Here is an 11,861-nt window from a genome sequence, read left to right as displayed (position 1 = left end):
TAACGCACGTCTCCCGCGCCACCAAGACGACCCTCAACAAGCTGGGCGTGTTCACGGTCTCTTCGTTCCACGCCTTCATCTGCGCGCGCTCGCCCTCGCTGCTCAACAACCTGCTGGCTGGGCGCGGCGCCACCAAGCGCCGCCCGCCCATGCTGTCGCGCTCCAACTCGGGCTCGTCGCGCCGCTCCATGCAGGTGGGCTCCCGCGAGGAGGGCGAGCGCACCGTCAAGGTGTCGCTGCCCGAGGGCCAGAGCGCGCACGTCTACCTGCGCGAGGGCATGACGGTGGAGGAGTTCCTGGCGAGCGCGTGCGGCCGCAAGAACCTCAACCCCATGGAGCACTTCGTGCGCGTCAAGAAGCGGCGCGACATGGAGGACCACAACTACTTCGTGCCGCACCGCTCCGACCCCATCGAGACCTACGTGAGTAGTCGTGTTTGCTTCTGGTTCATGTCCACGCGCTCGACGGCGACATCTAACCCTTTCTTCCCCGCTTCCCTTTCATCTTTCAGCTGCACACCCACGAGGTGGTGGAGGTGTGCGCCAAGATCCTGTACCAGGTGGAGCTGCAGAGGAAGACGCTGGACCAGATGTGGGGCTTCTCGGTGGAGGCGGAGCTCATGGAGAACGCGGACCGGCAGGACGAGCTGTGCTGCTACGTGTCGCGCGTCGAGGACAAGAGCGTTGCCATGCACAACGGCATCATCAAGAGCGACGAGATCATGGTCATCAACGGCGCCATCGTCTCGGACCTCGACATGATGTACCTGGAGAGCGTGCTGCAGGAGGAGCAGTCGCTGTGCATGATGATGCGCTCGTCGCGCACCGAGCCGCCGGACCTGGCCACCATCATGAGGGCCACGGACGACATCATCGACTCGCTCGTCTGTCCGCCGCCGCCGTCCGAGCCGCCCGTCATCTCCGAGGAGATGATCTCGGGCCTCATCGTGCCCGCTCCCGGCTGGAGTGAGTTGTTTTTTCATCGTTTTGAAAATTTTTATTTCGTTATGGTACGTGAAAACTTCGAGGGCAGTGTTAAAAAAAATCGACCTTGATGCTGCTCCACAGGCAAAGAGGTGTACTCTCCGGACGGCGATGTGTCCCCGCTGCCGCCAGGCGTTGAGTCGGGCGGTAAGGTGGCTTCCCGCGCCAACTCGTTCGAGATTGAGAACTTGCTCAAGGTGAGCGTGTTGTTTAGTAATTTGCAAGCAGGAGAATCCTCCTCTTCCCCAGCACCGAATATCTTTGGACTCCTTATCTGTCACACTACCCCTTGCCCCTTTGCAGACGGCCGAGCAGGTGACGGGTTTCTGTCGATCGCCGGTGGAGACTCGCAAGTGCAGTCCGACGGGCAGTGTTACTTCGCAGTCGCAGGCGATGCTCACGCCAGGCAGGCAGCTTACCGACGCGGAGAAGCTACGTAAGGTGCTGCTCGAACTAGTGGACACTGAGCGCACCTACGTCAAGGTGAGGGCTTTCGGTCAAGCGCTTGGTATAGGGCTTCAGCGCTACCTAGTTGTTGGTTTGTGCACTCGATTTTTACCTATCTTTTCTGTTTACAGCACCTCAACAGCCTACTGGAAAATTACCTTGAGCCGCTGAAGAAAGAAACCTTCCTCTCCTTAGCTGAAATCAACGCCCTGTTTGGAAATATTCAGGAAATAGTCACCTTCCAACGCCAGTTCTTGCACAACCTTGACGAAGCCCTAGACATGGAGCCTGATTTCCACAAATTTGACCACCCTAGCCAATTTAAGGTGGGATATTTATTTTCTCCATTAACCATTTTTTCACCTCCTGTTAACTTTTATCCGGAAAAAGGAAATGTTTTAACACGTCTGTGTCTGTTTGTTTTAGAACGTCCTGTTCTCAGTAGGTAGTGCCTTCTTATACTACGTAAACCACTTTAAGCTATACAGTTCGTTCTGCGCGAGTCACAGCAAGGCGCAAAAGGTTTTACATCCTAGTGAGTATCTCGATTAAACTACCTTTGTTTATTAATGCTTTAGCTGTCGCTTGGAGACATTGTGGTCAAGCCTTTTGTTAACAAAAGCAGCCAATGTGTTCTAATAGAGGTTTTCTAAACATTAATGTAATGTTTTCCACTTGCACCAGATGAGGGCAACCAGGCTCTGCGAGAGTTCCTTGCGAGGGCCAACCCTGGCAAACAGCACAGCAGCACCCTCGAGTCGTACCTGATCAAGCCCATCCAGCGCATCCTCAAGTACCCGCTGCTCCTGCAGCAGCTCAGAAACCTCACCGATCCCCAGTCGGAGCAGCACGTGCACCTCGTCGGTGAGTCTCGGCGGAGACGTGCTCGACACTGTAGGTTGTGGGAATATCCGACTGACACGAACACCGGTGTTGTTGCAGAGGCCCTCAAGGGCATGGAGAAGGTGGCGGAGCACATCAATGAGATGCAGCGCATCCACGAAGAGTACGGCGCCATCTTCGACCATCTGTTCCGTCAGCACCAGAAGTCCTGCAAGCAGCCCATCGACCTCAGCCCTGGCGACCTGCTCTACTATGGGGGCGTCGAGTGGCTCAACATCTCGGACTTCCTGGGGAAGATTAAGAAGGGACTAGAACTGCACGCCATGTGCTTCGTCTTCAAGTCTGCCGTCGTCTTCTTGTGCAAGGAGCGCTTGCGGCAGAAGAAGAAGCTGATGGTACGTTTGTCCTGGCACCCGACTCCTTCTTTTAAAAATATCTTTGCAGCATCTTTTCTTTAACTTGATCGTATTGCGCAGGGTGTGTCGAGCAAAGGCAGCTCCAGCGAGGTGGAGATCATCCGCTACCAGGTGCTGATCCCCGTGACTGAGGTGCAGGTGCGCGCCAGCTCGGCCAAGGACATGGACTCCCACTTCCTGTGGGAACTGATCCACCTGCGCAGCCAAGTGCAGAGACGTTCGGAGAAGGTGTACGTCCTGTCGAACAGGTGAGGGCACGCCGGGGGTAGTTCTTCACTATAAAAATCACAATACACTAAAGAAAACAGGAAGGTCAGGAAAAATCACGAAAAAAATCAAGAAAGAAACCAGAAAAATTGTGGCCTAATACTTATCTGTTCCCGCAGCACGGCCGACTTCCGCAACGCCTTCCTGAAGACGATACGGCAGATCATCCGCGAGAGCGTGCGCAACATGAGCCTGCCGCCGACCAAGCCCGGCTCTGCGGGGGACAGCGTCCCCGCCGATGACAAGGGGACCGTCTTGGGTGAGTCAGTACCGGAGTCCATGTCAGACCCGCGATCACCACTGGCGCTGCGGCACCGCCCCCTGCGCCCGTCACTTGCGCCCTTAGGGCGGCGCTGAGCAGCGCTCTCCAGGCCACCGCCGCGCCCGCCGCACGCCCTCCAGCAGCCCCGGCACCACAGGCAAGACACCCGTCGGCTGCACTCAGCCCTTTCGTGTGGCGCTTCACTAACCCCCAATAACCGATTGCTGTGGGCGTGTCGTTGTTTTGTGCCCCTCATCGGACCCGTCAGCCTGATCAGCGCGGGATAGGCCGCCCGGTGCGTCCCCGCGCGCGGCGGGCTGGCCTACCCCGTGCCCGTCGGGCTGAGCGGCGCTGCGCTGCGCCCAGCTGGTCTGGGCTCTCTCACTGTCTCCCGTCTGTGGTGTCTGGGAATACGCTTTTGGGTGTGCGGGGGCTTGTGGTGCGCGTAGGATATGAACGGAGTGATTAGCTTGTGTTTTCTCCACGCAGAGCATCGCCCACGCATGCACCTCTCCTTATGTTCCTCGAAAATCCATCCTCTCCAATCTTATATAGATGATTTTTAAGAATAAATATGTTAGTAGCATTTTTTTCTGGGCTGCAACTAAAGCAAGTCGTTTGTTTTCTCCTTGATCCTTATCCACCTTACCTTCATTGTCAATAATGCAATAACTTTTGACATCTCTTTTCCTAACTTGCTCCTCGGTTTGCGCGTGTGTCTGTGTTGTTTGTCATTTTCCTGCTTGTCTTGATCGCACTCACTTTGTCACTAATCGTCATTTTCTTTCATGTGCGCTGACCCGGGTACGTATGAAGGGGATGGCTTTCTGACCCGAATATGGCTTTGGCCTCGGGAAGGGCTCAGGTGTTCAGACCGAGACGCTCACTAACGGCCATTGACTAAAGCCACTTTTCCCCTGTCTCTTTCTCTTTCTATGGAAGTTCGCTGCAAACGCCAGCCTCGAACTGTTCAAAACGCGATCAATGACAATTTATGATGGTATATGAACGGCTGCGAAGCGAATGTCAAAAAAAGTTACGATAAAGATAGATCATTTATGGCTAATGATATTATAATGACAAAAGCGTTGAAAAATAATAACAAAAAATATCACAAGCTGCCTGTCTGCAGAAATCCCCTTCGTACTCTCCAGCTATCGGCCTCTGGCTTCCACAAGCATAGAATAGGCTGTCTCTTTCTCTCTTCGCTCTCTGGTGGCGTCCCAACCACGCTCACTGGGCGCCGCCGGCTCACTTCCCTCTGGAAGGGAAGCTGCTGTACTCCATAGCCTCTTGGGTCCACATAGGTGGCCTCGGCCGGCCTTGGCGCTTCAATCACTTTATCTTTGTCTTTCGATTGTTTTTTTCACAATTTCACTGTTAGCCTAAATTAACTACTAACATTCGAACCCCTAAAACTTTAATCATAGGTGTGCTTGCTACTCTTTAGTTTAGTGCCAAAAAGAATTTAACTGTTGCACTAACATTTTAGAATTGAGTTTTGCGACAAAGTTTCTCTTTTTTCTAGACATCTTGCTTGAAGTGTATTCGTAAATGGTAGTTGAGCTTCATTCGAACGAAGCCTCTTTAAGACGGGAATAATCAGTCACTTAATCTTTGGAACGAGTGCGTTTTCGAACCACGCCTCTGCCTCGCACTCGAGGGGGAGGGGGTTGAGCGCGCACTCGGGGCACAGCCTTGGCTGACGCACGTCTTTGCGCTCGTTTTGCAGCAGTGGGGCCGAAGACGGTGACAACGAAGGCGGGTTCCGGGGCCGCGCTGATCCTGGCGGGATCTCAGACGCTGGGGAAGACGAAGAAGGGCGGCAAGAACGCGCAGAGGCACTCAGCGGGCAACATCGACCTGGACAACGTGGACTCCGACTGTACTCCTCAGGCCGCGGGGCAGTCCGGAACGTTCAGGGGCCGCAGCAAAACAGTGAGCGACGGCCAGGGTGAGTTGTGTTCCCAGCTGAAGGTCGAAAAGAATCTCTCCTGAGGAGTCCACTCAACTTGACTTGTATTCTTTCGGCAGAGGAGCACCACGGAGATAAGGCGAAGGGGGAGTTCGACCCGGGGACCAAGTCGGAGGGCGAGGACGACTCGCAGGGCCTGCTGGCTGCGGCGGCCGCGGGGCCCGGCCCGGCGGCCGTCAAGGTGATGGGCAAGGCCGGCACGCTGGGCCGCACCCCCAACCATCTGACGCTCTCCACAACGTCCACGCTGTCGGCTGGCTCGACGGGCTCTCAGGCGAGGCTCATCCAGTCCTCGCAGCACCCGGAGAACTACCAGCCGCCGCTCGTCAAGGACCTGGGTGAGTGACGTGCCGTACGCCGCCGTGCCGCGTGTCTGGGCTGCGAGACAGCAGGGAAGGCGCGCCCGCGACACTGCTGTGTCGCAGCCCTGACACCCGGGGACGCGGGCGCGACGGGGTGGACCGCCGCACCTGCCAGAGCTTTCGTTACCATGGCGACTTGCGCTGTTCACAGGTTCGCCGGTATGGAAGCCCCGCGACATGGTTGGCTTCGGCGAGGCGACCACGCTGCCACGAAAGAGCAAACCGTCGACGTCGTCCGATGGCGGCCGCGTTGTGTACGAGGAGTTCCCCTCCGCCACGCTCCGCAGCACGCGCAGCCACAAGTAGGCCCCCCGCCCACCCCACGGTCTCCCCCTTCCCTTCTTGGCACCAATCGAAGCTGTGTGCAACCCATTGCATCTCGAATCTTGTAAACTTATCAACAGTGTACGCTCGGATAAAAGACGTGCTGAAGATGACAACCACTGCGACAGAATCATCCCAACCACGCCATCTTCCGTTCCACGTGACGTCCAAGCCGCACCCCTTTGATCCACCGTTTTTTCTCCGTTTATGTACCGTTGGCGATATTGCCGTCGAAATTCATTGTTATTTATATTGGGAAGTATTAAAATAATTGTGCCTCTGAACTGCTTCGGCACATGTTGACGTATCTCGTTACAATCTAATTTTAAAGTAGAGTTCCCATCTGCACATTAATTTATCTAGGTACCCCGAGTCCTTGGCTCAAAATAACTATATTCACAGAAAAACCCACGTTGCCAGTGTCTCCTTGCGGTAGCACAATCCTAAAACTTATCTCCGATTTCGCCAAAGTGTATTATAGAAATGTTTTTCACTGTGACTGGACTCTAGGCGTATTGACGAAGCAGATTCTGCCGGTGCGGAAAGCGTCTACTATTTTTGATGACTGCAGATTTTATTGTGAATTTGACAGCGTCGGCTACTGTGGGTCAGGGAGGTTTAAGGTTGTAGTCCTTTCTCTCTTTCCCACTTGGTCGGTTGGACTAGCGCTGTCGAATCAAACGTTCGGACCATGATGTACATATAAGAGTTATACTGTTACGTAGCATTGCCGTACTGGGCAGTCTTGCGCATTGGATTTCCACCTCAGCACTAGTGTGCTTTCTATTTGCTAAATGTGTTTAGCTTTTCGTCTTGACTAAATGTGTTCGAGCCACTCAAAGACTGCAGGATCTCTCGAGATCTGCTACTGTCTCGCTCTAAGGCCATGTGGCAGGGCTTCAAACATTTGCAGCCTGGAATGACTAGGCTTGCGGGAAGGCCAGTGTTTTTATTATGTAAATACCTGTACAGCATGGTGTGTAAGTGAGTGTAATTGGATGTGCGTATGTGAGTGGTGTGCAAGTACACCGCGAGTGTGAGAGAAAGAAAACCATTGCGAGAACCACTGGAAAGGGGGCAATGGAGGACCGACGCTACAACACCCTTTGTGCCAAACCGTTATCGATTTGTGTCAACTTCCGCCATTTATTTATTTTTGCCTCGGTCTTTCGTTGATTCTTCACGATGCTATCTTGTTTCTCCCTTTTCTCTGTAGATACCAAAAATATACTAAGAGTTTGTTGGCGTTATTTTCTTCTTGTCTCACCTTTTTGTCGTATAACCAAAGGTTGTGTACATTTGTCAGTTAAAACGTCGGAATTCAGCCCAGATGGTTGTGGCAGGCAGTTTATATTATTTGCATTAAGTTTTATTATTTTCTTCTGCCAGCTGTTATGCTAAGAAAGGAGTCTTTCTGGGTAAGCGTGCATGTTTCCAATTTGATCATTCCTGTACACTGATAACGTGGATTCCGGGCGCTTGCAATCACGTTGTCATTGATGCAGTTCCCGGTTTCCATTGAATCGTCAGAAAACGTGTCGGCAGATTCGAAGTGAGACCTTCTAAACTATTGAAATGTCTTTTGAGAATATTGCTGAAAGTGTACAATGAGGACAACTGCACTGCTGGCCCTTTACATAAGCTGCACATTTCGTCTCAGTGATAACTAAGCTTCCTCTCGGGTCGGCCCAAACTAGTCGTTAAGTAATGCCACCAAATACATGAGCATGGCTGTGAACATTTTCTGCTCACGAAATCCACCGACGTGACCTCGAGGCGATGCTTCAGATTGTTCATTCGTGTTCTTTTCACGTTTTCAACTTACGTGCCAAAACGTTAATGATGGATAGAAGCTTCAGCCGGTTCCATTGTATGCAATCTTTTTCCCTGAACGAGCTGAACATATCTGTCACTTTAGCCGTGTTACAAGATGCAAACCATTTTTTTTTCCTTTCTTATGTATCAGCCTAATAGTCCATGGTGAATTTCAATTTATCGGAGTGCAAAGAACGGGAGGAAGAATAGAACCACTTCTGGGTGGGCGGTTGTGTGAATATGACCCCCCAAGAGCTACTTTTCTGCACCAGTCATGACATTAATACCTATTCTCCCTTCTGTACTTAACGCTTTTCTAGATCGGAATACACTACGATATCATTCCCTCATTTTCTTGGAAGTGTGTGCTCTGGTTTTGGTTTACAATTGGAAGTATGGATACAGGAGGAAATGCAATTAAAACTTTACCGAGAATTCTATACAACACTCACTATCTTACAGTGTACAATCTAAGAGGAAGTGAACGGTAGAAGGCTGTTAACCAAGAACAAAATAACCCAGATCTGTCATGATATAGATCTCTTATTATTTCAATACTAGATAGGGTAGTTTTAGAGAATAATTTAATTTTTCCCATAGCAACCACTCTTACACTAAATGGTTTGACCGCTCAAATTTGGAATCGATTCATTTGGTGGTTTAAAGAGTAATCGTCAATATTGAAATGAGAGTATGAGTTGATGGGGACATTATTTTATAACAATTATTAACCTATAACTTACTGAGTATTTAAGAAAACATGGATAGCATTTAAGCACTGTTCATACAGAGCTCTAGTGATCAGCTAACTTGTCTTCTCATTGTAATGTATATAACTGTGATTATTGGTACGTGATTATACGAATATACTTCACTACTCCAGAGGTGGTCCTTTGGACACAATTCATGCTTTGTGGATTTATGTTGCGGTGCGGTGCTTTCAGAAAACTCTTGTTCTAGTCACGGCTAATGCCCCAGTTCTGTTTCATGAACAGTGATATACCTTTAACTACGTGTAGTAATTTAATTTTTATTATTTCCTCCCGACTCAAATTGTGCCCAACGGATCCTACCTCGCTGCTTTCTTGCAGGGATTCACTGCACGAATCGCGTTGTCAATCTCTGGACCACAAATGCCTGAAAAGATTGACTCGCATTTTTTAAAAAAGGTGACTCAACTCCCTCCGCGCCTTCTGAAGAGATTGATTAACTGTCTAGACGACGATTATGTTATTGTTGGTATGTTGGTTGTCGGGTTTGGCGGGTATGAATAATAGGTCGCAATTGGATATTACTCAAATGTTTCTAGTCTTTCATTATGTAAAGTTATTTAACTTTGGCGTACTGCTCCCCAATTTAAATCTGTTTTTTAACTGCTACTATAAATATGGCGATTTTTGAAAATAAATTAAGAGAGACTGCTGATTGTCGGGAGGAAATGTTAGGAATGACATCTTTGTTTCTGAAATACCAAATACAAAAATTAATAAATATGCGCTCCGCTTTCCCATGGAATGAAAGGGGCAAGTTATTCAAAGTTCATAGAAATAAATGATTGCACCACATAGTCCTTTCGCTGCTTCCATCTGAATTTCGCATGAATTCTAGATATTCTGACTGTAGAGAGATAAGCAGTAGACTGACCAACCATTCCAACCAGTGCTGCTACGTTTTGTCAGGATAGGTGGAGCAAAGGTACCAAACTAGGAGAGCGCTCTCTTCGATCTTAACTCGCCATGGGTTTGGTTACATAGTAGCAGAGTTCTACTCGGGCAAGTACTTTTCATTCTCTTAAAATGTGCACTACATGTATTAGATGTACAAGTACAAAAATTATCAAATTTGCGATATTAGTTACGAAAACATGTTGATTCGAAAGCCTAGAATGGGTTGATCGAACGGTGATGCGGCTTTGTAACGTTAAAGTAATGAATGTGTAAAAATATTCATTGTGTATACAAGCCGAATTCTGGCTTTGAATGATTCTTGAAAGATTGTCAGTGTGAGATGGGTGCAATGTATGTTCTGCAATGCCGGTTCCGCCGACAAAGAATGAATACTAGATGATCCTGGTGATCTTGCACCTATGTGCCAAGAAATGTACCAAAAACCTCTTAAAATATTCTTTCTTGGTGGAACTGGGCCATAGAGGAACTACGTGTCATAGTTCTTGTTGATGAATGTTTGTGTCGTTAAAAGAAAATATGGATTCAGTTGTGTATTTCTGTTTAACTACATATTTAAAAAAATTGCTCATATTAAAAGAATGTTACGACATGTGACTGACGTCTTTATTTCCCCTTTCCCTAACGTCTTCGGTGCCATTACGGCCCCGTGTAAGTCTGCAACCCGCCCGTGCGACTGCATGCGGTACAGTATAAGCAAAATAAAGGAAGGGGTCTGGGGGTCTGTGGACCCTGTACATCATCGGGCTTCTGGGCATCAATAGGCGTTTCAGTTAGCCCTTAGCCCTCCTTGTTCGATGCAATAGTAGCTAACCGTTCAAAACGACACCTTTTCACCCGCCCGCCCGTCGCGTCTCCCATCTTAGCCAGACTCCTTGATTGCGGGGCGGGGCGGCCTCTGCCCGCCTAGCGCGAGTATTCGGATTCTACAGTCTTTGTCCTTGGCGACTTGGCGGCGGAGGCCTCGCGGTTAGTCAAGTCATCCAGCAGCGCCAAGCTCTCATGGCGCCTGGTAGGTAGGCAACATCTTGCGTGCTGTGCATCCATGTACTGCAGAGCGGCCTACCCCGAGTCTCGTAGGCGCTATCCTCCACTATTTTCCGAATTAATCTGAGCGGAAAGGACGTACTTTCTGGACCGCCTTTGGGGCGGGAAGTGGGCAACCCCGCAACACCGCATCGCCGCATCGCATGTCTAGAAACATGCGTTACCCGTATTAAAACACATCATTTGTTTGCCTTGCGCGTCGAAGCCGTCGACACTTCTCACATAGGAACTGAGTAAACCCCTCTCCCACCCCCATCCCATATACGCACAGTATGGCCGGGGCTGTGGCTGGTGCTGACTGGCAGAGGTGCAGCGTCACTGCTGGAAATCGAATTTGCAGGTCGCCCATAGAATACCCGCCCATGGCACTATACCGCCGGCAAACAAACCGTCTTTGGCCCCGACGGCGGTTGCTCCGGCAGGGCCCCGATCAGTGCGGCAGAGAAGGTCATGGCGGCGACTTACGAGCCACAGTAGAGCAGCATTCCCTCTACACCGCCGCCACTTCAGCGTCGCGGGAGAGCGATGGGTCCGACAACGACACAGGGTGAGCCAGAGGCAAACACTGCACAAAGGGACAATGTTGTTCATAGAACGGCCACATTCAAACAATTTAGTGGTGAGGGAAAGTAAAAAGTAAAATTAAAACATTGTCCCAAGGTAATTACACTTTTCCATCAACAGATTATGGGGCCGCAGGTAATCAGTTTTTGTGGTGTATTATCTAAACGAACTCTCAAATTCTCGATGGCACCATTTGTTTCACCGTAAAATTTCTGATGAAGCTTCTATGTGATTGAGTTCCGACCCTTATTTTTCTAAGAACTTGCAAGTTTAATGTTCGTTTCAGTGTTATTTGAGCTCCGAACCCTATTACATGTGGCTTCGTTTGATCCGAGGGAGCAATAACTCCCTTTTGAAGTGTACACATGATTCCTGAAATTCCTGATTCCCAATGATTCTCGTCCGCTTAGATTCATTCCGAAGGGTTTTTTTAGTGGTAGACAACGCTTATTTCGACTTATTTCCACCAGTTCCTCTAGTTTCCCTCTTAAATCAAGCGCTATCTGTTGATTTCGATTCATTTTTATCCCGGGTGTAACACTGTGAATACGCAGCAGTGTTGTGGGTTTGCCCACTCTTTATACCCCTAAGGGGCCATGGCCCCTGGCCATATTGAGTATGCAGTCCCACAACACTGCTGCGTATTCACAGTTACATCCGGTACATATCAAAGATATGCAAATTTGGCAGTAAATTCAAATATTGTAAATCTTGTGGAATTTATAAAAGAAATGTATCCTTCTAACGAGCAAGTAAAAGTACGTAATTTATTGTCATTTTAAATTTTCGGCAGTTCTATAGAATGAAACGCCGAGCTTTGAGCGTTCAGGTTGGGCTGCCGCTCTGCCAACTCCAGCCTACCCGGCGCGTC

At 49.7% G+C, this 11,861-nt stretch overlaps 2 protein-coding genes across 2 annotated transcripts in view; both read left to right on the top strand.

Moving 5' to 3' along the window:
- Positions 1-5: 5 nt before the first annotated feature.
- LOC113214895 (protein still life, isoforms C/SIF type 2-like) lies at positions 6-9,971 on the top strand (the record flags this gene model as incomplete). Its single annotated transcript, XM_052277397.1, has 13 exons — positions 6-422; positions 512-965; positions 1,068-1,180; positions 1,287-1,466; positions 1,562-1,756; positions 1,857-1,965; positions 2,115-2,294; positions 2,373-2,668; positions 2,750-2,937; positions 3,076-3,215; positions 4,951-5,172; positions 5,253-5,531; positions 5,707-9,971. Coding segments are annotated over 13 exons (2,928 nt in total), but the record flags the coding sequence as incomplete, so codon positions are not given.
- The window catches only part of LOC113214891 (zinc finger protein 235-like), a 4,371-nt gene continuing 2,211 nt past the window's right edge, over positions 9,702-11,861 (top strand). Inside the window, exon 1 of the mRNA XM_052277396.1 lies at positions 9,702-9,712. Coding sequence (XP_052133356.1) covers positions 9,702-9,712 — 11 coding nt within the window. The remainder of the gene's footprint in view (positions 9,713-11,861) is intronic.

The sequence above is a fragment of the Frankliniella occidentalis genome, unplaced genomic scaffold (genome assembly GCF_000697945.3).
Source record: "Frankliniella occidentalis isolate FOCC.00 unplaced genomic scaffold, Focc_3.1 Scaffold10, whole genome shotgun sequence".
NCBI lineage: Eukaryota > Metazoa > Arthropoda > Insecta > Thysanoptera > Thripidae > Frankliniella > Frankliniella occidentalis.
This window is presented reverse-complemented; position numbering and strand designations above follow the sequence as displayed.